This window comes from Orussus abietinus, unplaced genomic scaffold (genome assembly GCF_000612105.2).
Source record: "Orussus abietinus isolate OABI.00-Male unplaced genomic scaffold, Oabi_2.0 scaffold276, whole genome shotgun sequence".
Taxonomy (NCBI): Eukaryota; Metazoa; Arthropoda; class Insecta; order Hymenoptera; family Orussidae; genus Orussus; species Orussus abietinus.
Window position 1 is genome coordinate 1 of NW_019394419.1, and position 26,236 is coordinate 26,236.

General features: G+C 35.3%; 2 protein-coding genes across 3 annotated transcripts in view; both read right to left on the reverse strand.

The window, feature by feature from the left end:
- Nucleotides 1–731: 731 nt before the first annotated feature.
- On the reverse strand, nt 732–4,244 carry LOC111673940. Its single transcript, XM_023432249.1, has 8 exons — nt 4,175–4,244; nt 4,009–4,099; nt 3,830–3,933; nt 3,667–3,750; nt 3,121–3,608; nt 1,687–2,025; nt 963–1,121; nt 732–893 (listed from the first exon to the last, which is right to left on the reverse strand). Exons 1-8 carry the CDS (start codon nt 4,242–4,244, stop codon nt 732–734), a joined length of 1,497 nt encoding a protein of 498 aa, XP_023288017.1.
- A 995-nt stretch (nt 4,245–5,239) lies between these two features.
- The window catches only part of LOC105703153 (tachykinins), a 102,847-nt gene continuing 81,850 nt past the window's right edge, over nt 5,240–26,236 (reverse strand). Inside the window, exons 2-7 of one of the 2 annotated variants that reach the window (XM_012431308.1) lie at nt 14,120–14,306; nt 11,951–12,235; nt 10,742–10,999; nt 9,781–10,150; nt 9,048–9,272; nt 5,240–8,319 (exon numbers count right to left, since the gene is read on the reverse strand). In XM_012431308.1, coding sequence (XP_012286731.1) covers nt 8,309–8,319; nt 9,048–9,272; nt 9,781–10,150; nt 10,742–10,999; nt 11,951–12,235; nt 14,120–14,305 — 1,335 coding nt within the window. In that variant the 5' untranslated portion in view covers nt 14,306 and the 3' untranslated portion in view covers nt 5,240–8,308. The remainder of the gene's footprint in view (nt 8,320–9,047; nt 9,273–9,780; nt 10,151–10,741; nt 11,000–11,950; nt 12,236–14,119; nt 14,307–26,236) is intronic. The other variant, XM_023432248.1, reaches the window with a different exon arrangement.

Here is a 26,236-nt window from a genome sequence, read left to right on the forward strand (position 1 = left end):
CGGCAACTGGTAGATGGGACAGCCATCGCGATTGCGCGAGCCCCTACCTCATCTATGGTAACACGGCCAGGGGGCCTAATACGTAAAGCAAATTGAGCGAAAATGTGAAAAATGAGTCCCTGACGGTATTACGGAACGTTTTTAGTGGTGAAAATGCGAGACCATTCATGTGAACTGGCGCGGCACAAATTTTTAAGCGAAATAGTGAAGCGTACACTGGCATTCATCGATGGTTTCCTCGTGGACCTACTGCCCTCTCCAGCCGCGCGGCGTAATAGCGGCGGGAGCAGCTAACTTTTAATAAAACATGTTTTAATATATTCTTTAAGAAATTCTGTGAATAATCATTTAACAAAAACTACGTTAAGTGGGTCAGGGACACTTCACAACAATATGTATATAATGATCATTAAGGGGGAGTCGTTACGTCACAGACGGGTCTGTCCCAATACATTTAGCATTACGGAACTGCTTTTTTCATTCAATTTTCATCGATCTTCTTGACATTTTTAAAGTAACTTCCAGGAAAAAAATTTTTCTAATTTAATATTATAAGTAGACTAAATTGCGTTTATATTCATATAAAATATGTATTTATCGATTTAATATGCCAAAGAATTCTGGTATTTCTGCTAGAAGTCAGAAACGGAAGCATACATTTAACGAAACGCGTATCTATGCCGTAGCGAGTCATACAGAGTGCAATTAAGGTGCAGAGCGTTTGCATTTTACTAAATCCGTCGGTAATAGTCGTCGATGTATTTCTGCATGAGATCCGTAGCCCCGAGCAGAGTGACCGCATCCTCCTCTCTCTGTCGGGCTCTCCTTTTATCTCGTTTATTCGCTTCCTCTTGGAATTTTGCTTTCTCCTCTAGCACTTTCCATACTTCCTCCTGAAACATCAAGTCTCACAGGTGAGGTTATATGTCCTGAATCATCTTTCTAAATCTGTAGGAACGAACCTTGACTTTCAATCGACATTCTGCTTGACGTTTTTCCATTGCGTCCACCGTGTCCTCCGCTTTGAGCTGGTCCCTGTGCATCCTCGTCATTTTTCCCGTGGGAGTCCAGTCCATCAGGGAATCTTCCAATTCAATGGTCTTCCGTTCCGATTGGTCGATCTGTAACGATTGAACTTATCAGTTAAGGTGAAGTGAAACCTCCCTCAAATCAGTCGATTCGAATAACACACTTTTTTCAAGGCTATTCAGCCGAACTGTCCGAAACTTTGACACATAAGTCGTGAGCATCTAAGAATTATCTTGACACTTTAAAAACTTGGATTTTCGTGAGTTTTTTGGACTTAGCCTATACTAGAACCAAAATGGCGTCGAGCTCTTATATTTCGATCGATATACAAATGTCGAAGGCTCTGATATGAGAAACGAAAGGGTGGCGCTCTGCAGTCAGTCAGGGCATCGAAAACCATGAATCCAGGATATTTCTGGAGTTTTCCGTCAATTTCTTTACAATGATTGTACGGAAACGATATATGGAGTATGTCGATTAGTACAATTCCCGATATAATTCGACACAGCTGACGATATATATACTACGTCGGAAACGTAGGTATTTAGTCGAATCTTTTTTACCGACTTCGATAAAATTTCTCGACGTGTTTCACTTCACCTTAAAAGATTCAGACTTTTGTATAATGATTTATATTTCACATTTTCTTCTAGTTACCTCCATGCCCAGTGATCCTAGCTCTTTCCAGTGGAACTGCAATTTTTCATCAGCCTCCTGCCACATGTCCATGAGTTCCCTCATTTCGGCACGCTGAGAGCGAATTTCATTCGTCATTACCGAGCAGGCCCTCGGGTCCTCTTTCAAAAAATTCGCCTCGCTTCGGGTCATCCTGAATTTACAGCGCTCCGTTTTTGAGGTGACCTCTTCAGCCTTGGATCGGAGTAGTTGAACCCTTTGGTGGATGCCTAGTAACTCCCGGGAGTATTCGCAGGGACAGGCTTTTTCGCATTTTCGGGCTTGTCGAGTTGCCGCCCCGTGCAAGATTTCTTCCAGGGTCTGCCATAAAATTCTTGTAAAAGAGGAAATACAGTTGCGGTACGTTACCCAGACGGCACCGTTTCCCGTAAAGACGACGAAAAGCTGTCCTTTTCAAATCATCGGTTTGACATGACGAAGAGATATCTAAAAAATGTCTAACGTTACATTTTCCTAATTATAGCAGACTAAAAGATGTCTTCGTATGGATGCCTAATGGAGGAAGAGGGCTATTAGATGATAGAGGGTATGTGGAACGTGCCAGCATTAGTGCCATTTCGTTTAGATGCAGTTTTATGTGCGAGTATAATTTAAAAATTAAAGCTTTACGTTTTTATAGATGCGGTAGGTTTTACAGATTTTATAGATTATGATTTTATAGATGATAGATATTATAGATAGATCGATGCGGAAGGATCGTTATCATTTGCTAATCTATTTTGTAATTCAAATTCACGATGACGAAACAACGTTGCCAATTAGTTTTGATAGGATCGACAGATAGCACTGGCGTGGCTTTCTTGAAAGTAAACCAGATAGCAGTTCGTTTGTATATAAGACTTGATACTGGTTTTTAGGTTTCAGGCAGTTTGCCTACGTACCAGCAAAACCGGCGTCGGTGCCGGCACCGACTTTTCTGCCAAAAAGAAGGTAACTTTCATTTATTTATATTATTACCAACGAAATAAATGAAAGTTACCTTTTTTTCGACTGAAAAGTCGGTGTTGGCGCCGGTTTTGCCGAGACGTGTGCAAACGGCCTAAAAGTTGTAATGTCGTTCCCTTCCATTGTTTCAAATGCTCACATTCCAGCTCCACATAAAAAGGTATCCGTGTTACACCGGAGAGTCGGTGCTAAGAAAGAAGATTATCAAAACTACTCTCCGACCTCAACGAAAAGATGTTTGGATTTTATGATCTTTTAATCTTCACTAAAAGATGCCGAAATCCGGCGCATAAGATATCTCTTTGTCATCTTTTTGTCGACAATATGTTGTAACTAAAAGATTAGTTTTCAGGAAAATCGTAATCTTTTAGATATCTTTTACTGGTTGTGCTGTCAGGGTTAGTATTTCGTTTTGTAACAGATTATATCGTTCATCTTTTTATAGCATACCGGCGTCGCAAGGGAGTCTTTACGCCCCGTCTGTGCTGGAGGTGAGGATTTCTTCCTGGGAGATCCTGATTCTTTTCTGGGAGATCCTGATTCTCTCCTGGGGGATCCCGATTCTCTTCTGGGTGACTCTGGTTCTTTCTTCGGAGCTTCTGATGTTGATTCCCTTCCAAGAGATCGTGACTCTTTTTTGAGAGATCCTGCTTCTCTTCTAAGGGATGCCTTTCTCGGTAATCCTGATTCTCTCCTAGATGACTCATTCTCTTTTTTTACCGAGCCTGATTCCCTCCTAAGACGATCTTCTTCATACTGATTTAATTTCTGATTCCCAGTATCCTGTGGACTATCCACATCTTCCTGAAGTTCTCTACCAACTCTTAACCGGTGATGTTTATCAGCTTTTAATCCGCGCCTCGTCCTTTCCTTCTGCTTCACTACTTTCCGATCAGCAAGAACGTCGGTGGCTTCGTCAATCTTGCTCTTCCAAGATACTTAATGATTTAAATAAATATCATCGCGAAGAAATATTTTTTAATAAATAACTCTCACCAGGTTCTTCCCTCACGCATTTCCTGACTGGTAATTGCCGCTTCCTGCGCGACGATTTTTTAGTTTCTTTGCACACACACGACTCTGTCCAAAAAACACCCAAAGTTAATAAAATGATTCTGTATCAAACATGTTAATATACAATAAGATTTCTAAAGCGTACTTTTATACTCCCTTTCCGTCACACAGATCTCGACTGGTAATTCCTCTTTTTTCTGGAAAGACCTCTTCGCCTTGGAATAAGCCTTTTTCGTGATTTGAACCCATCTAAAAACAAGAAATTATCGCAATGAATCCGATTACTTTAACTTCAATTTAATCACTATTGTTTTCAGGACATACAGAGGAGGAGTTTCTAGTTTTTCGCAAACACATTTTGGTCGCGAATAACATTGACAATCTGCATTGCGCGTTGTCACATCCTGCTTGGCTCCTATTTTTCATTCCTTTTAGTTGTATTTTTTAAACTTTAAGACAAACGTGCGACTGAAATGTAATTACCAATTACCTTTAGAGTCGCCTACGACGAGGTGACACAAAGCTTGTCCAAATTTCGGCACTGCGAATTTTTTCGACATTTTCTTGCCGAATTGGTTAGCGTGCCAACGCTTGCCAACGCTTGAGTCGTATTCATACTTTCGCCTGTTTTTAGAATGTTAAAAGGGAAATTGCGTTGTATGTATCTACGTAAAGTAACGTAGTTAGTAACAGCTTCATTTTTTAAAAGCATTAAATATCCAGATAGCACATGACGATTGAAAGATGTCTAAAAGGTGAATTTTCCCGAAAGTTATCTTTTGGTAACAGCATATAGTTGAGAAGAAGAAGACGAAAAATCGCCTTATGCACCTGATTTTGACACTTTTTACGAATCGTCATCTTTTAGCCTTTACTGAAAAGAGCCAATATTAATAATTAAAACTATTCGTCAACTTTTAGTCAACATTAAAAGATGACAGAATTTAAACATCTTTCCGTCGGTTTATATTCGAAGCTTTTACGTTGACTTCAGTGTACAGTTTTCGATGATCTCCCTTATCTTTTTATCACTTCCTGTTCGTGACAGGGCGGTTACCTTTTGATGCGAATTTGAAGTATGGGCATTTGAAACAGTGGAAGGGAATGGCATCACGACTTAAATATTAAGACCAGTAACGGGTCCGATATAAGAACGAACTGCTATCAGGACCGCTTAAATCATTGATAAAATACTTTTTCTGCAGAAAACATATATTAAGATGCAGACATAGTATTCATAAATCTAAAAAAAGATCTTTGAAAGTGATCGTCAAGTACTTAAATATGAAACTTCTTATTCATGATTCAGGAAAATAATGGCAACAATTGGTGAAAAAATCAAAGTACAATGGCATTTAAAATCGCGCTTTAAACTATGTGTAAAATCATTCATAATAAAAAAATGACAATGGGATATAACGTAATGAACTGCATTTATTGATATGTGTTTCACCACTTGTACGTAGACGTATATTGTATTTATATAGTACATCAATGTATATATATTATCTTTTATGTCACATATATGTTTATATGTATATCTTGCCATCGCCTCGATATATTATATACACTTAAAAAGTTTCCTCGTCATTAACAGACTCATCCTCGGTAGGAAGACCTTGTAGGATCGATAAGACCTCCATTTGCGACTTTTACTACTAAGTCTCTAGTAAGTGTTGTCACTTCATATTTCAAGTATATTTGACAGGTTTTTCTTACACCATCCGGGTTACGTCAGATAATCGAACTATGCTCTCTTCTGCATAAATTTATTTTCATATACGATAAATAGATAGATGCACTCGAAAGATCAAATCCCAAAGGCAACGATCATCGATCCATCTCAATGGAGCATATGGGCAGATTTCCATATTTCCATACTATTGAGTGGACGCAACGAAGGAATGAAAATGTTAGCTTTTCAACTAACCATTAACGATTACGAGAGATATACTTTCATTATTGTTGCAGATTGATCGGTCGAGCGCGCGCATCTGCGTTTTCAAGCACCTTTATGTTAATCGTACCTTCGTTATTTGTACCATACTTCAGTCATTGTCATATTACTAATATAGGTGCATTGCGTTTAATGCACTTTTTGCTATAGAGTGCGGTGAAGTTAATATCTTTTTTTTTGTTGTTTAATGTGGTGCAATTGTTTATTCGTTAGCATTCAAGCATCATAAACGAGCATCGCACCAAATCAGCATCAGGATATAATAACAAGAAATATCAGCGTATGAAAATTGGGGTATTTTATATATGTTATGTTATTTTAAGGATTTTGAAACCATTACAAAATAACTGAATATTTGTTGAACTTTCGAGATTTTAACATCTGCGGGGGAAACTTATAATCGAGCCGAATTCAGGCTGGTCGTTCAATATTCATATTCACAACTAGATACTTATTTTCGTAGGGGACAATGTACTTCTAGATGAAAAATATTTCCGGTCTGACGATTCTTGTAATTTCGGTTTAAATTGGATGCTTTTCCGTACATTTTGCGTACCTAAATAGCGGGTTGCTTGATATTCTAATAATAAACAAGTCAATAAAGCAATAGAAAATAATTAACTTCATTTAACATGATTAAATAAGTACATTGAAAATATAAACTGTTTACAATACGTTGTTTCCAGACACGTAACGCTTTCTTTCTTACAGTACGTGGTCGATAATAAGGGTGATACATTCACATTAGATTAGGATTAAAGGCTATTTATGCGTAAATAAATGTTGTTCCTCTTCCAGCCTAAAGAAGTAAGGATTTAGGAGCGTCGTATACATTCATTTGCTTTATTTTCCATTTTTATCTCTGAATTGAAGTATTCGTATCTCTTAGAAGGAAAATCTAAGGTGATTAGAAAATATTAGAAAAGGGCCTATTCTATTGATAAAATAAACGTAGATTAGGCCAGATCATAAGGATTCTTCGATGGGGAGCTTGATAAAATTGATTTTCAATTTTGGAATTTTTCCAGTGATTCTTATTTTATAGATTTTCCACATTTAGTTAACATTAAACCTTGAATGTAATTAAATAGAGTATCATCGTAAATATAAAATTAACGTAGAATCATTTGTAGTACAGTGGTATTAATGGTAAAATAAAAATAGAAATTGATGTACATATATAATGTATCAAAATCATTTTTGAACTTCATAATGTTTGGAAAGCCGAGATTTTTAGACAAAATTGCAATTTCTTCTGATCAGTGTAAATCTAGATAAGTATTTTTAACCATTAGGACATTGTATTTCATTACAGTTGACGGCTAGACCAAGTTCATATGATTTTCAGAATTGTACATATTTATTTATACCAAGTATGTTTTCAGACAAGGTATTTTTAATTTACTAAAATTGAACGTCTATTTTGGTCAGGTAATTCAAAAAATAAATGGACCAAAAATTACTTTAATGTAAGTGCAAGTTTAGTCCTGAATTCATGTCTCTTCATCACCAATTAAAAATAATGTGTTACTGTTGATTGAAAAACTGATTTATTCAAATATTTGAAGTTTTATTCATTTTCATAAGTTTTGTAATGAGAATTCAAATTATATACTCATCTGAGATAACTCCTATTCACATTATCATTACATACAAGCTATAAAAAAATGGTTCATAGGAAATAACCGATTTAGTTTGTCCTTATATAGTGAATCACCATTTCGGACTTTCTTTGATAATGTACTCTTAAAATAGTAAAATTTGTCAAGCGTCTACTAACCGTTTAACAAGGAATAACTTAATGAACGTATACAACGCTATAATCCTTACGTAAATACTCTATGAAAATATACATTGGGATATAGAAGAGATTTCACAGGTAATAGGTACATAGTATAGTTTTGTGCGCGCAGTTTACATAAAAATTGCCTATACAAATCGTTCTAACTAGAGTTAAAATTTAAGATGGCTAAAGTATGGTACACTGCCCTTTATTTGGAAAGATGCATCTTCGAATTACACAGACACAGTAGGGTTATCGCTATCGTTAACATTCAGAGAAAAATATAGCACCTATCTGTCAAAGTATATTCAATATCTATTTAACGTTCATACTCGATTCACTTTCTTCTTATTTTTCTCTTCGTTTTTAGATTTCGTGTCAAGGGTGTTGGAATAGCTTCACTTTGCTGTGTTATCAGTGTTTGGACGAAAGACATACACGGTGCGCGCGTTTCTCATATCTTCATTAGCGACGAAACAATTACGGTAATTACTTATTGAATTGGCAAGTAATACTGATATAGGCTTTTTAGAAAGGTCCTGCAATTCGAAAGCTGTGGAAACTTTGATATCATTTGACGATTTCTTGATTTTTTCGATTTGCAATTACTTTCTACGCGTATCCCTGCAATCGCTCGGCATTCTCGAACAAAAGTACCACCACGTTGAATTCATAGTAACATTTATTGAAATCATGATATAACGGAGGAATAAGTTTTTGTTGTTTAATAAACATTTGAAGTGTAATTTAACAGTTGACAACGCTTTAAGCTGCCGTTGTTTCGTGATGTTCTGTATTCGCGTTTCCACTTTTCCTTTTCCCTTTTGACTAGATTAATTTAATTTATTAAAGGAAATACTTTCTTCCTTTTTAGCGCCTTAGCACTACTGGATGTCTGAAACAGAGAAGAAGGTTATTAATTGTATTGTATTGTTTAGTTATTATTTTGTAACAAATACATCGTAATCAAAGAAAATCGGAACGGAAGGAAAGGTCGGATTCCTAACTAGAAGCGTACAATTGATGGTCATGAATAATTTTGTTCAAAATTAGTATAGTTAGCAAATAAAGCTAACTAGTATGTATCAAAAATGTCTCTTATTCGCATACAGACATTAGATACCTAAATGAGTTAATTATGGTTCCTTTGATAGTCGTTACAGTAAACAAAACTTGATCTACGGGATTATATTTAACTTCCCATGGACAAGTAGCTAACAAGCACCAATTTAATCGCATTCATAAAACGATTTAAAGGAATTAATTATTATACAATTTTTCCATCGACAAATTTTGATTCAATTTAAGGGTAAACAGATAGATATAAAAGGGTAGACGTGTAAACTTTTGTATGATTATTAAAAGAGGATAGGTAGTAATTGTTAACAAGATCTATTGTAATATAGTATTCGTTGGTAACATATAATGAATTCGACAATGTAATTAGAAAAAGAAATATCTATATATTCCAGACTTAATATTGTCTTTTTAAATGTCAGTCACAAAATGTTAATATTTATGCATTTTTATTTGCACAATTTCATTTGATGATTGGGTAAATTATGATTCTAAGGACCTAAAAGAGAAGAAATGTTTGTTTAAGGCCACAGGCGGTTGTTTTACCTAATGTCGTCGTCGAGTCAGTATTCACGCCAGTCCTTCCGATATTGTCGAGGAGATTTTCAGATTGATCGAATAATGAACCCTCGGACCATTTCTTCCCCCTCACGGCAACAAATTTTCCTCGAATTGCAAATCGTGGAGTTTTCTTCCCACGGGAATCGAAATACGTGAAAGGTGAGAATGGTTCGTATTCGATCGGATTTTCGTCCTTTTTACCTCTCATTCCTGTAAAAAGGAAGGCATGTATTATTTAAACAACTTAATGGATACATCAATTAATATGGATATAAGATTTCATTAATAGCGTTATGTACAATTATAACAAAATTCATTTATTTACTTAGTGGGTTAATTATTAAGAAATACTTCTCTGAATAGCACCAAAGAAATATTTCGTTAATTCAAAAGATAATTATTTGACTCAAGCTTGAATAAATTGCCATAATTTCGAAGAAATGTTAAATCATTAAAAACAAAAAATCCGCACGAACTTATGTCATGACCTAATATTATACAGGATTTTAAGAAAATTACAGGATTTCCTGTTTTCCAAATGACGAAGTTTTCCTCTGCAACATTTATTACATTTATTAATGCATTTTTGTCCTTTCCTAATCAAGTACAAGGTACGATACACAAAAATACTTTCATAGTACAATTTTTTCTCTTGAACTGGCGTTTATTTCTTATTTTAAGTCACGCTTTACGTAGGATTACATAGTGAACTATATACCTTGGAAGCCCATTGGTGCTCTTTTGCTGAATTCACTGGTAGAACCAAAAGGGTCATCTAAATCCTTCTTTCCTCGCATTCCTTGAAAACCCATGGGTGCTCGTTTGTCGGAATCCTTTTTACCGCGCATGCCTTGAAATCCCATCAGCGCTCTTTTCTCGTAATCGGACAAATCCATTACGCCATCGTCGTAGCTTTCGGATATGGTCTTTTTTCCTCTCGTATCTTGGAAACTCATAGGAGCACTCTTGTCCGAATCGAAAATGTCTTTCTTTCCGCGCATCCCTTGGAAACCCATCTTAGGTGCCCTCTTTTCGTAATCTTCAGCGAACTCGTCGATATCGTTATAGTATTTTTTGCCCCTCATACCCTGAAAAATTTGTTATTCATGCAGCAGCGGTTTTATTTTACTTTTGTGTCACAATGAAGCATTGCTTATCGTAAATTAAAATATTTATAATCATTCCGTTTAAATTTCAATTTCCTCACAAATAATCTAAGACGTTATCGTGAAATTCTTTTCTTTGGTACTTAACTCTTTGCGTGATTCCTCAAAATTAAATTATTGGTTTTGTTGAACTTAAGCTATGATTCAATGAAGAACGATCAATGACCAAGAAGTATACTTGGATCACATTTCTTTGCGGTTTTGAACAAGTCTTTTTACACAAAGCATTTTAAAGCACGTTGTAAAAATACAATCTAGTTCTCAAGGACTAATTAGCAAATTATTTTCAACATAATTTACTAAGTAATGTTTTGAACGTGTAATTTTAGATGGAATGAAGTAAATATCATTCATTGGTTTCGATTGATTGATTTTTATGGTAAAATAATTTGAGTACATGAAGGGATGATGATTACATTTTTCTGTACAAAGTTGTTATGGAACTGACGATGGACTAATTTTGTTCTAAAATTTGTTTATTAATGACCATTTCCGACATCGTAAAAAATGTACCTGAAATCCCATAATGGCACGTTTCTCCAGTTCATCCAGCTCATCTTGGAAACTCTTCTTACCCCTCATTCCTTGAAATCCCATTGGTTTTCTCTTCTCCCAATCGGCAGCCCATTCATCCTTCTTGCCCCTCATACCTTGAAAACCCATGGCCATCGCTCTCTTTTCATTGTCCTCGGGATATTCTAGATAATAATTCTTCTTGCCTCTCATGCCTTGGAAACCCATCGCAGCCCTCTTCTCAATTTCGTCGAGCACCTGTTGAGTTGAAATCGCGATAAAGGAGTACTGTCCATTCAAATAATCCGAGATTATCTGTACGGTGTCTATTACAATTAACTGGGCAATTACTCAATTATTGTACATCTCTATTAAATATTTGTGTCCGTGTCAAGGAAAAACCTGATTCAAGCATCGAACTTTAGAAGTATCAAAGCATTGAACCAATTCAATTAGAAAACTAATCTTTAACTACTTAGTTGGAGGTAAGTAACACTTCATCTTGTGTGAAGCTTTCGTTAAAGGTTGCTAAATCTTTATCAAGATAAAAACATTGGATTAAAAAACGTTACTGTTAGTAAATACATAATATAATTTCTTAGTAACGCCTTTTCTTAAAGATTTCATATTTGTCACGAAATAAATTCATCGATAGCAATCAACTTGTGTGTTACTCTCGTTGAAAGGTGTTAAATGTTCATCGAGAAAATTCAAACTATTAAATCACTACATTCAAATTGTTAATCTTAAATTAATAAGACGGGAATAAGTAACGCTTCGTTTAGGGTGATGCTTCTGTTAAAAGTTGTTAAATTTGTATCAAAGGAAAGCATCTGATTAAAAACGGAGACAGAGGTAGCGATACTGTTAGTAAATACATACTAGTTTGCCAATGAAGATTATTAAGGTTTTTAAACTTGTCGGAAATAAATTGCTTGAAAGCAATATCGCGTAACAAAAGGGTTAATAAAACAAAAGGGTTGTAAAAGTTGTTAAATTTGTATCGAAGGAAAGTATCTGATTAAAAACGGAGACAGAGGTAGCGATACTATTAGTAAATACATACTAGTTTGCCAATGAAGATTATTAAGGTTTTTAAACTTGTCGGAAATAAATTGCTTGAAAGCAATATCGCGTAACAAAAGGGTTAATGGTTGTTCGCGGAGGGCCAGGGTGAACGAAGATTGGACAGAAACGTTGAAGGGGTACCTCTTCCAGAGACTTTTTGCCCCTCATCCCCTGAAATCCCATGGGAGCCCGTTTGTCGTACTCCTCGTCGAAAGAAGACTTCTTCCCACGCATCCCTTGAAACCCCATAGGCGCTCTCTTCTCGTTCGAGTACTCTTCGTTCGCAGAGGAATCGTCTTGATTCGACAAGTACTCCTTTTTCCCTCTCATGCCCTGGAATCCCATGGGTGCTCGTTTTTCGTAGTCCTCGTGCAAGAAATTGTCTGCGAAGTCGGGACCGATCACGTTTTTCTTGCCACGCATACCCTGTCATTTTTAATGACATCATTAATAACAAGATAGGAGCTAAACATTTTGCAATTGTAGATTAAGAAAACTAGGGTAATGCTTCTATTTGGGTTATTATATGTACTCGCGGTAAGCGTTGTTAGGCTTTACCTTTTCCAAATAAAGAAACAATAAGAAGATTAAATATAAAATGTGTAACTTACAACGTATACAATTGGTATAGCTGTAAACCTATAATTTAGAACTCAAGCTTTTAAATTAATAATTGGCATAATACGGATGGTAAGTTGAAAACTACCAATTAAAGATTTAAATATAAAAATTGAAATTTCCATCAGGTTTTCTATCACTATTACACTTTCGGAGTAGCTTCGAAAAATGTATTATAGTATGTTTTTTTTCTGTTAGTTCCATTCTTTGATAAATTTGTGTCTGACTTATCTAGCGGATTTAATCAAAGTTGTAAAATTAAAAATTGAACAATAAGCCACGTTGTTGTTATAAATAAGAATGGCGTGGCTTTACGAGGATTTAATGCTAGAAGCAGCGTATAAACTTGACTATATTATGCGTTGATGAAGTTAGGGCCTGAATTCTGTATGGCAGCGGTAATCTCTTTAGGTACTTTTATAACACACCTTAAAATTAAATACCTTCACTTGTTAGTACAGGCCTCCTTGAATATCTCGCATAGATGTAACCGTAAGCCATATAGTAGAACTGGGCGTTCAAATTGCCGAAATAGGACACCATATTAAATTTTCTACAATTTGATTGGCCGAGTTTAACTATTATACATACGATTGCTGTCACGAGGTATTTGCGAAGGCCTTAAGTCTACCAGTGTAAGTTTTTACAGTGACTACTGACATTGAAAATTACATGTTTAACATTTTTATATGAGTTCTTTATTGAATGCATGAAACAATTTGCAAACACATTTGAGAACAAGGACGATAGTTTTTCGTAACTCAGACTAGATCGCGGAATATACTTTGACGTATTGTTTCAGGATAATTTTGAAAAAAGCTGGCTCATTTTCACTAAAATACGCCTTTTAACCATTTAATGACCGCAAGTAGAAGACGTCTTTTAATCCCAAAAGTTGGGAATGACTGCGGATTATAGTTTTCTTTCATTATGCTAAAGGATACACGTGCCGATGATTATGAAAGTTGCTTAGATCACATCTTTTATTGCAAAACTAATTTCAAATTATTATAATTTAAATGGATATAACAGAAAATATAGAATAAATTCAGTTTTTCAGACTTTTTACTTATACCACTTTCGTAATTATGGGTACCCACGTCATTATCAGATACGCACGATTTTGATTATTCGGTGTTGCAGTTCTTTTGGCAAGTAGTGTATTTGTCTCGAGACGAGTGCACTACACATCTCGTTTTCGTCGTACCGATTAAAAGGTGATGTAACGCAATTTTTGTTTGATTTCGTTATCCGATCCAAAAGTCCTTTTCACTTTAGCATCGAACGCGATCCTCTAGGTAGAAACACGAGAGGCAAAGGCAGTCACAAAGAAGGTCTTGTTAATTTGAAAGCGAATACCCCTCGTTTGAAGCTCTAAGTAACAATTACCTCGGAGAACGAGGTTCCGTTCTCGACTAGATCGAACCATACCTGTCGTTCTCTCGTTATCGGTACCTACGTACAGCGGAAAAACGCGAAAAAGACCTCGCGTTTCGTTACATACTCTTTGCTGCAGACCGCGCATCCGATTCTCTGTTTCCGGCGAATGAAAGAAAGCGGGCAGAACGAAGCGATAAAAAACCGGAGAAAAGGAAGCGGCCAGATGAGAGACCGAGATACAGACGAAAGCCATATTAGCCTCTACATGAATAATTTACAAGATCGGTCTAGAAGAGGATGAAAAAGGGATACCTGGAAGCCCATGGGAGCTCTTTTCGAAACGGCCCTTCGCTCCACGGAGGTGAGTTCCTTCCTGTCACGCATTTCCGGAAGCAGCAAGGATGCATCGTGCAGGCTGAGGACATCATTCGACGAAGTTTTTTCGGTCAGAGAGGGCACTATTAACACTGCCAAGATTATGCTAGACCCCACGAACATTCTGCAACAGCGAGAAATTCCTTTCATTAGAGACGATGGTGCCAAAATAAGAATGGTGTACTACACTGAGCCGAAACATTTATTTCTTTGGGCGGATTTGATTACCACCGAGAAATTCCTTTCATTAGAAACGATGGTGCCAAAATAAGAATGGTGTACTACACTGAGCGAAACATTTATTTCTTTGGGCGAATTTAATTACCTTTAGTGATCTTAATGTTTTTTGCTCAAGAAGTTCCCTGGTTCCAACGACATTCATTTTATAGAAATCAACGGCGTATTTACTCGGATGTTACTTTATTCATACGAGGTAGAGTAATGTGTGCAATTGAGGGGTTGTGAAAGCGGCATCCGAGAGATCAAACGTTCATAAAACTTTTTTCTGAACCGAACGTACCAAAATCGTTTCAAACTTCATACCGTGAATATAGAGGCTCTAGGGAAGATCCTGGTACCCATGAAATTTCATTTTTTATCAAATATCAAAAATGTTAATACATTCGCATCGGGCTATTATGAACGCTTATCTTTTGAAAACAAGAATTTTCGTTTCCCGATGCGTATATGTTAAGAATACTTACGAAGAAATTTATAAAAAATTTTAATTTCATGGGTGTCAGGATTTTCCTTAAAGCCTCCACGTTCATGTTATGAAGTTGAAAACGACTCGGTATATTCGGAGTTCGGAGAAAGGTTTCATAAGCGAGACCTCGTTGACGCCATTTTTACATCGCCTTAACTGAACATATTTAGACCTTTGTTCTGTGCTACAGGGACCTGGTTCTCGAGTCAATGCGGATTTTTTTTTCATACGAACAGATTCGCATGAAATATTTTGCATTGTTGCGAAGTCGTGTCATTGGTCAACATTTGAAAGTCTTTTGGAAATTGTTAATTTCGCATGCGAAAGTTGATCGTATGAGCTCGAGACTCGGGTCCCAGAAGTATGTACAAGGGAACATTATTCGCAATTTCAATATTTTTTACCACTGACCGGGACGAATGAGCAGTATTTGACACCAACACGTATGATACCCGTTTCGTATGGTCTGCAGAATTTTATGCAGAAGATCGGAAAAATTTGACTGCAAAATGCATCTAAAGGGAATTTCGGTCGATTCGAGTGATGCCTGCCATGAGAATATCGATGTATCAATAACTCGATTTCGCAACGCTTCGATGTAGGCTGATATCGAAGTTAATTGGCCAACGTGACGGTTGAAATTTGGAAGTCTTTTTAATATCTTATATCGCTATAGCTGAGATTACGACACGATTAAAACTTTATTTCTCGTTAAAGTACTTGAAATTTTGATAATTTATTACTCTGACGTAATTAACTTTTTTTAAATGAAATTTGATGTCCCTACTGTTTGTAGGTGTTGCAATTTTAATGACCACCGGGGTAATTACAAGTACCCACTTTAATTACCGAATATTGTTTTATTCCATTTTTTATTAGATTAAATATAGAAACAAATACGTTAGTTAACAAAGTTCAATTATATCTTGTAAATTGTATGATTTCGCTGGGAAACATTTTTCTTACGTTTTACGCAGATACTTCATGATGTTGGTATGTTAAGTAAAAAGACTGACACGTGGAAAGATAAGATAAAAGTATAAGTGATTAAGGTAATAGTTCATTTCGTATGCCAGTCGAAATTACTTGGGTCCCATGGTGAGTTTATGTTAGGTTTTCCCTTCGTTTATTATTTAAGTGTAACGAGCAAGGGACAAGATGCGAATAAGAGAAAGTACACATCATTTACTTTTATGTTCCAGCAAAATTACGCTTCTACTGAAATTTTGACGTGGCTCTTCCTGAAAATGGCGTCAGAGAGACCTTCGGTATCCCTTATTACGTCGTCTGGGGAACTTTGAAAATAAATGAAATGACTGCGAGGACAATATCTAATCGAAAAATTATACAAGACAATAGACAGTACCTAATAAATATTTAAAAACTATAAATGGAAACGGAAGTGTCCGTTGTAATGGTATTTTTCATAATGTCAATTAAGGATATAAAAGGTGAGATAAAACTAAGTAAACAATAATCTACATAAAAGTATAGCGCAGTCACATATCTGTTTACGTGATTATTATCGGAAATAAAACATTAATCGGCACAATTATAAAACCAAATTTAATTCATTTTTAGAACTCCATCGTATTTTCATTTACAATCGTGTCAGGATTCTGATATAATATGTGGTTAATTGTGGCATCTTGATTAACGAGACTATCCGGGGTGACTTTTTTAAAAAGAAAATTAAATCTGAGATCCGAGATTTGTAAATGACGTGTTTCGTACCACGTTAAACGTAAAGTTAATTTTGTTGTACTTCCCATTCAAGTGGCATAATTTTATTTATATGGAATTCTTGACGTTGTGTCCATGGGAACAACGCCACCTAAATGGAAAGTTAATTATCGATTACATTAGATTGGTGTTGCGTTTAACGCGTTAATTTCCGGGTTGATTCGGAATAAGTACAGTAAAGTGATTTGAACTCAGAGATTGTGGAGATTTTATCCGGTTCGCTTATTCAAGATGAAACGATTCTCACTTCTTTTCTTCTTTCTTTAGTCCAATGGTTATTGGTTCACGAGAGATAGGGAAACCTTATCAATCTGCGAGGACTGATCGGCAACGAAGTTACTGCCGGGAAGGTACGTTCGACTCGTTTCGAGAACGACCCAAGTTTTTCCTGAATCGTTCAACCACCATCCCTTGTCATCCCTTGAGGACTGATCATGTACCAAGGATATATGTACCCCACACCCTGACCTGACTATGAAGACGGCAAAACTGAAAGAGGAAACAAAGGAGCTGTTTTCACACTTCTTCTCTTGCTTTCTCCATGAAATTGTTGCGCTGCGCAACATGACGAAAAGCGCATTTAAGAAAAAGTGAGAGGGAAAGAATAGCTCTTCTATTGGTTCTCTTTACTAATCGCTATCTTCATAAGATTGCATTCATATACTGATAAATACTTATATATATTTTTTGGGTGGCTTATTTTGTCTCCGAACGTATATCCTCATTTAATGCGAATACGGTACGAATGCTCACTTTATAAATAACAGTCTGTTTATTGGCATTATTTTACACACCAAAAGCAAAGGAATAGCTTCATTCAAGGGCAAAAACATTCATATGGCCGTTATTACTTTTCGAACGGAGTTGTTGATTAACTTGCATTCGGTGCATTCACCAGGAAACAATTTCAATACCGAATAAAAACATCCCATGGTAATACCGTAAGGTGCAGTATTACGATTTAATTCTTTCTCAATCGTCTGTAATGATAAATTCGTTGTGAATTTTACATATTTCGTACCTGAAGTACAAAAAGGCACACCTGTAATTTGATTCGTTGTTAATATAATTTTAAACGACGACATGCATGCCTCTCAGTTGCGAATAAACTCTTTGGTTTGTTCTAATAACTTCTATCAATTCATGAAACACAGGACTATTCCATTTTTGTAATATCATTACAGAATAACAAACATTTTCTAACGTATCGACTAAATGTCGTAAAATCTTGTTTCAAGATTTTTACAGTACATATAGAGATTAAACACGTATTGCTTGAACATTTTCCAAGACCATTAGAAAACCTACACGATATTCATCGCAAGATTACGATAATCGGAAACACACGTAGGATGTGTTCTTATGTGTGTTCATCTTTGAGAAAAAATGTGACCATAAAAAACCGAACATCAAACCATCGTTTACCAGCACCCTCAGAGAACATTGGGAGGTAGTAAAGTGCAGTAATCTGCAACTTTGTGTGCTGTAACTTCACGGATGGAACTTATTACATGGTTTCCAACTTCGATTACATCTCTGATGAAGATTATAGAGATTTGAATTCCTCAGAAATTACATAATTACGTTCTGTGATAAGGAACGTAACCCTGATAATATATTTCTTCGACCTACCTTTTTAATTTATTTATTTATATATAAATATTCCTAAAAGAAATCGGAATGTACACCTACGTTAGCATATAAATTTGCCTGTTATCGAATTTATTTAGCTTAAAAAATAAGACAATAGCATTTTTGCCTTCACCGAAAGCTTATGATATGGAATGTTTGTCAATACCAGTGATATAAAAGGTTGATTTAAACGTCCCTGGACATTTTTAGCTTCAACGTGAAACTGATGTTTTACATTGTTGTTAACTGTCATACGAGTGTCTGATAGTGAACCGTTCGTATATCACGTCGTTTGCGATAACTGCAACGTGAATGGAAAAACCTATTGAAGTAAAACGATAAATGACCGATAGAATCCGAAACACGCGCATTTATGCTGTGATATAATCCGATTCACACAGGGGCGGTTAAATGTTTTCACATTGACACCCTACAATCATTATTCAACGTCTCGAATTAACAACCTTTTTTCCCTTAATTTTGATATTTAACGGATACATCAATATCGTAGGAATACACAATTACTCCATAATCTATACAGTTGGTTCTTACCCAGTGTTCCGTACAACTTGTTGCATGTATTTACTGATTAAACACATACTTGCGTACATATTTTCTGCATACTTTTCTTGTTAGTTTCATGACTTCAGTGATTTTGATGTTCCGAAAATTTTCTTCTTATATAAAATAATCAAAAAATGTTCCGTCACTTCGAAAATGTTAAGAACCACTGATTTGTATCTAAAAATTGACCCGCACATTTAATGCGGAAACAATTGATTTCGGACCTTTGATTGATAAAATTTATTCTTGAAATTTATTGGGAGTTATGAAAAATCTAGTAACTTTTCTTGGTATTATTTTCCCGCTTTCGAATAATTGACCTAAACTAAACTTGCGTTATCCTCTCGTGTATGTAATTGTTCGTGATAATGGCGATAAACTAATTTCTCATGGGTATGCGCCGGGACTTCGTTAGGCCGAGTTAGGTCACTTTGGTACACTTAAGTTTACGCAACTTAGTATGCGGTGCAGGGCTTGTAAGATGTCCAGGAATAGTGTGACAGTAAGAGGAAGGATTACTCTAGTCACTCGAACATTTGAACCGCATTGAATCATTAAGTGCTCCGTTTGTACGTGACGTTCTATTCAGTGCATACATCATATTGGCACATTTGGTAAACTACATAGATCCACAAATCTGTTGCAAAGTGCATGCCAGCAATGCTAAATGAGATTATCACTGTATAAACGCTGTTATTGGATTTTCAGTGCATTAGTTGCTCTGATTAATTCAATATATCAGCTGCTTTTTTACTAAACGTATTTCCTACTCTCAAGTTTTATAGTTTTCAATAGTTGGCTACATATAATATTTTATTGTTCTATAGTGAACGGCGTTTTACGTGAAACTTAATTTATTTATAAGTTTTGTTACATACATCAAATGTGATACTACTCTCCAGCGAAAAAAAGATAGATACATGGAAAATCGCACAAATAGGGATTTGGATTTTATTTTCATCTAGTCTCTCATGTTGGAATGTGATCAGGATTTAAATTGGTAATGTGAAGTGAAGATCCTCGCAAATTGAGATGATACTAGTAACTTTTATAAACTTCCTCGGTGTCTGGTGCTAATTGAATAAAAAGTAACTCGTGAAGTAGTATTTTTTGTTCTCTAGTAATGGAAGGAGAAATATTGAAAAGGTCAAGTGATTATCGATATTCCATATGACTAATGAAGTTATGAGTGCTTTGAAAGAGCGTTAGTCTTTTTTGAGTTCTAGCTTTGAAATTTCAGTTAAAATCATCTGATGAATAAAATGCAAGATAGTGAGAAAGAAGTAATTCTATTATATTGAGGAATAAGTTCCCGCCGTTTTAATTACGTTACGTTACGTTAACAACGACGGGAACTTATTTTTATCCTCAATATTATTATAATATTCCTCAACCTAATACAATATTATGAAAAGTTTACGATTATGAGAAACAAAAATAATTGGCCGAAAAATTCTGTTCGCCGTGTTCTGATGCTGTCGTATGGATATTGAAAAGTGAATTTTAAAATCATGTGTACAATCATACATACTTCATTCTCATCGAACAAGTTACAATTTTTCGTTCGTTATCAGCTAGTTTTGACAGTGATAAACAAGTGTACACTTTATTATTAAACGAAAACAGGAAAAAAGCATTATGATAAACGTTATAATTAATACTGTATTAGGAATTTCAAACTATTACCCTGCATTGGCAATTCTAGGCAGATTATAATGAGCTCTTATTAACAAAGGTGCAGTGCATGCATTTATTAGCGATATTACGTTTATGATATTAAGGTAACAGGTTTTCGTTACTTTTTAGTATTCAAAAATAGAATGTTTTAAGGCAGCCGAAGGAGGTATTGAAGCCTCTTTAGCCTAGATAAATGTATAAATCGATACTTTTCTTCTCGTTCAACTTACGGAAAAAAAAAAAAACTACAAATTATTCAAAGCGACAATAAGTAGCTGTACTGTAATCGTCTATGTGATCGAGAAACCGTGTTATAATAGGGTGGAGAGGATCAGATAAAAACGTGTCCTGAATAGCTGTTATCTTCTGCTCGTTTTTGCATCATAGCTCAGCTTACAAAGCAGTAGATTAGAGAGGAAGCGACGTTTAAATGCAGGGTTTATTTCAAAAGTGGACTCGTAAAAAAAAACGAAAATGATTACGCGTTTTCGCTATTTTCGGAACTACATTTGTTGACGCGTTGTAGGTAATAGTAATGTTCAATTGAACTTTTGAAAATTCATAATTTTCAAGTTATGCTATTACTTTGGATTGTAACATTCGGTACGTTGAGCTCTTGTAAACATTTCTAGAAACCCTTTTCGTTCCACTAATTAAAATCTTAATTTTCAAACGTAAACATTTGTTCGTCTTGGGAAAATTGCGGTTTCCGTTCCACAAATTAATAATTCTTTCCTCGTTTTTCTCGCATGATAGAACCATTTCCATCTACCTTTTCGCAGTCTGCGTGGTGTTTGCTACCAATTTCCTAGAGAAATACCGGAAATTAGTATAATCATCGCAAAAGCTTTTAAGCACAAAGTGAGGTTTCATTTTCGCAATCTTCCATGCTTTATTGATCGACCGTGGATAATTTTTTTCCTACCGAACTCTGAATTGAAAAAATCTGGTATTTTTCAATTAGAATATACAAACATTACTTAATTTTGAAATTACGGTAGGAAAATGGCTGTAAAATTCAAAAGGAATGAAATATCAAATTGCAAGTCACTTTACGTGTCACTTACTTTTTATAAGATTAATATCTGATAACTATGGAGGAGTCAGTGCGTTGAAAGCGTCATATAAAAGATATTTTTCTAGTTTCTCGGATCTGTGTGTTGGAATCATTGTTCTGCTGAAAGCAATAGATTTCGCTCTTGTTGAATTTAATCGCACTTTTCGATAACTCGTTCGGGATCCCATCGATATAACTGTTACATTCGTCGTTTCAGCAATGAAAGCGATATTTTCAACGTGATAGTATACCATATACATATATGTGTATATGTATATCATCACGTGTCCTTAATCGTGTCTTAAAATCACACATTTAAAGAAAAAAATTGTGAAAATCACAGATCAACATATATCGATAACGATAACGTAAAGAAATACTGAATCAATCTTGGCTTAAAATTGTATGTAATTACCGAGATAGGATCATTGTCTCATATTATTATGTTAAATACAAAAAATACAAAACAATTATGGAATACGTATCAACGTTATTTGTAGTGTTACTATTATTCACAGTATAATAATTAAAGGAATACAGTATAATAAATAAAGGAAAATATTAGAAAAAGCAATATGAAAGTTATAAGGAGGCAGGATATCATATATACACCTATAGTATTAAAAATGTATAGCAATGAATGATATAGTGGTACTTTTAGAAACCTATTAAAATATAATTTCCATTAGAGAATGGAAAGGTTATTACAGTTCAAAATGACTCATTACAGTCCACTTCATCGCAAACTACGTTCCCATTAAAAGATTCGCAATAGCATATAAATAAAGCTACTATGTTTTTAAAAAAAAAGGTTTAAAAAGGCTTATGTAATGCATAAACTGTAACGTATATTTTCCTATGTATATTCATCTCTGAAGCAGGGCGTAATACTTTTTAAAGGAAAGTTGCAAGGAGGAAACTGCTTCGCTCGTTTAAAAACTGATCCCTCAGTATACACCTAAGCCTTCTTTTAATTTGTAAAATCCCGCAATTAAACAACTTTACTGCAGTGGAGAATAATATGCAGTACCGAATACCGTATCTAATACCGAAATCTACACTCGTGCATTTTCAATTATGCTTTACGGAGTCGCGTGGGAAATATCGAGAAAAGTTTGATGATTGTTTGTAACGAAATTTTTGGATATCTTGTGAGCAATACATATTCTGTAAGTGCTTTCAGAGTAAAAATGTAGTTGTAATAAAACAATTTCTTGATTTTGACTTAGATCTCTTTATAATCATTCTACTGAAATGACATATGGAGTATTTAATTCTGTATAATTCTCAATGTAGGGAGTAACAGACCTCAACATAAATATAAATGTCGGTAACGTGGTGCGCCAGTTCACGTTATCACTCGAGTATGAAAAATGGCGTTAACGTTGAAAAAGGAATAGATAAATTTTATTTTATCGATGTCGATTAAACTTTTCGGCGCCTTAAGGTGTTATGAAAGTGGCGTCTAAAGGGTCTTGTTCATGAATGTTTTTTTCGACCTGGATGTATTGAATCATTTCAAATTTCATCATGGAATATGGAGACTCTAGGAAGGTCCAGATACTCATGAAATTTCATTTTTTTTTAATTTCTTCGTAAAAAATTCTTTAATTTTTAGTAAACAGTGAAATTTCGTGCATGTCAGGGTATTCCTTAAGGCCTCCATATTCACATAACATTTCAAACAAGTAAGTACACTCAGTCCGGAGAAAAGTTTCATGAACGTGACTCCTCAGACTCCCCACTTTCGTATCACCTTAAAAACATTAAAAGTGAAAGTTCTGAGTGAAAATGCGTTTGATACTCTGGGACTTTGCTGCAGGTCGTGTCTGGACACATGTATAAAATTTATTTCATGATGTACATCTCGACGCTGGGTACAAAAAACGATGAAATCTGTACTAAAGAGCGATGTGCCGACAGATTACACGAACGAGCTGGTCGTGGGTGCGCGAAGAGGGATGGCGTCCCTAACTCTCGAGCCCCTGGTTCGTCATTCCTCAACCCCTCTTATCGACTTTTATCCCTTTCTCACCGGCAAACCCTCGGCGCTTTTTCAATGAATTTGTTCGCTCTGTTTACCCGACATGATCATAATACGGAGTTTACTTCCTTCACAGCTTTACGGCTTTGCAAGAGGAGAGTTTACCGCTTCTCCTATTAATCATGTCAGTGTTAAACAGTCATTTAATAAATAGATTCTGTAAAATGTAATGTTTCCAACTCCGGGTAAGGATATCGCGATAAATCTCGAGCCATATGTTTGAATCGAGATCTTGACGAATATTTGATAATTTACATTTGGGCTCTATGATTTTAAATCTTTCTTACGAAAAAATGTTTATAGTAAGTTTATATACGTTTTGTTAAAATGCTATTTTATTTTACAGAATTTTTGGACTAGTATTTTCTTGCGCTTTTCCTGGAAAAACGTTTGGTAGAAAGATACCTGGGGCGAAAGCTTGCAAATGAAACGTGGTACAAGTTGTTAAATGAGCTTTTGGTACCAGATTTACTGTAGAGCTTGATTATGACATCTTGTTCGTTTACGTTGTGCATTAAATTTAGGGGACTACATATAGATTAATATTATAATTTCAGGTTATACAGGAAAGTGACATTATAATGTCAGAGCATATTACTTTCTTAAAAATGTGTATAATTATTCTTTATGAACGTAATATTTAAATATATAGCCTCATAGTCTTTCAGTAGTCTGTAGTACAGTTTAGTACGAGTATATGTTAGTATTCCGTAAAAATATGTATCGGGTAACAAAATATCATTTATAAAGAGTCATACGTACATATTTCACTAAAGTAATATTTGGCATATCATAAAATTATACAAGCATGCTGTTCGATTGTGTGGTAAAACTATTGTGGGGAGGTTCTGTGCCTAAAAATAAGAAAAAAAGATTTTCAAATATGTCTAGGAAGCCGCACACCCTCTCTGTACGAGGTATTGCCTCCCTCTACTGCAGGAATTCTTTTCCTTCTTTCAGGGTCTTAAGCGACGCCTTCTAGGATCCCCTTCCTTAATTCAGGACTATGAATTGCTCGTCCGTCACTTCCACTTTTATTAAATATTCTGGCTTTTCTAGACTGTTGATTTATTAAAAAAATATCTACACACATTGTTATAAGGAAGCCTGAAATTTGAAAATCTGTCTCTGTGCACCCGTTGAACTTTTGCAGCGTTACTATGAAAACTACTGCAGTAAGAGTGCATATGCACATGCACGTATTAAAAAAATATCTACACACATTGTTATAAAAAAGCCTGAAATTTGAAAATCTGTCTGTGCACCCGTTGAACTTTTGCAGAGTTATTATGAAAACTACTGCATAAGAGTGCATATGCACATGCACGTGCATATTTCCCTTTTCTGTATAAATGAGCTGTTCGTTACTACTAACAATAAATTTGGTTTTATCACAATTTTCTCACTACTATAATTCATTTTCTGTAATATGGTTGGTGAAAGAAGTAAAATAAGTACAAGCCATTCAGTATTCCATAGAAGGCAGGGAATGTTTACTCGATTACCAGTGTTAGCATCCGTTTTTGTTCGAAACAATAAAACTGCTGAATGTAAAATTGTAATTCAATTTCAGGCATGCCGTAGTGGTTAATAATGTTCCAAACATATTTCGCTATCAACAGCAGTAAATAAAACGTTATAATTTCTAAAAGTGGGCAGTTCTCGGGTTTTCTTCGATGACACTTGTGTAAGTTGTTATCGATGATTTTACGAATTGGAAGTATTAATGCAATATTTAACACTAGGGTTTAACCGACTTAAACGACGAAGAGGGTCTCGCTATCAGCCTGTTACGACATCGTCCAGAAATGATCATCGACATTCGATAATGTCGTGTTTCCTCGTACTCGCTAGTTCTATACATGGGTTGGATAAAAAGGTTTCTCACGCTTGAGGGAGTAACTTTGGCGTGAGCAGGGTCGATAAATACTTCAAAAAATTGTCGGAGGTCGAGATAGAGAAAGAGAGAGTGGGATAGCGAGGGTGAGAGTAGGAGAGGGAGGCTGAAGAAATGAAAGGGGTTGAAGAGAGTAGCGTCTTCGAGGAAGACCACCCAGATAAGGGGCAAACATATAGGGAGGTGTGTTGTATATTTTTTCCACACTTGGATTGCAAATACTTATCAATGAAAATCTTTATACGAATGCTTTGGTGGAAATATCTCACTTTTACTCAAAACGTGTATAAGGAAAGACTGAATATGTTCTTATACATTTTCTACTTATTCGGGGAGCGTCAGATTTTGAGAATGGCTGTCAATTGAATAATTTTTTCTGGGCCTATTTGCAGTTGCTAAAAGGTGAATATTTGAATTTATGGGGAGAAATGTATTCAACAATGTCACATCATGAGCAAATTCTTAAATTTTGTGTTCATACAATGCTTGTCTTATTTATTTCGGACGTCTTGACCAAGAAATGAAGTTGGTTTAGATACAGTTCATCTTATACTATTCATCCATATTTTCACTCACTATCTTTTATTCTTCATCATTTCTTACGGTTGTTGCCTTCCTTTTTCCCTTGCTAACTTATCACCGTTTCGTTCACGTAACCTGCTATTACTTCTATTACATTAAGTTCACATTTTTTGTCTCTCCAAAGTTCTTCAGTTCAGTCAAATATTGAGTTA

Excerpts from the sequence above, each read along its gene's own strand:
- LOC111673940 (XM_023432249.1), bottom strand. The coding sequence starts at position 4,244 with ATGTCGAAAAAATTCGCAGTGCCGAAATTTGGACAAGCTTTGTGTCAC. Across the intron at positions 2,026-3,120 it reads AAGACTCCCTTGCGACGCCG|ACCCTGGAAGAAATCTTGCA; the intron begins GTATGCTATAAA and ends ATTTTATGGCAG. Across the intron at positions 1,122-1,686 it reads TAGGATCACTGGGCATGGAG|ATCGACCAATCGGAACGGAA; the intron begins GTAACTAGAAGA and ends CAATCGTTACAG.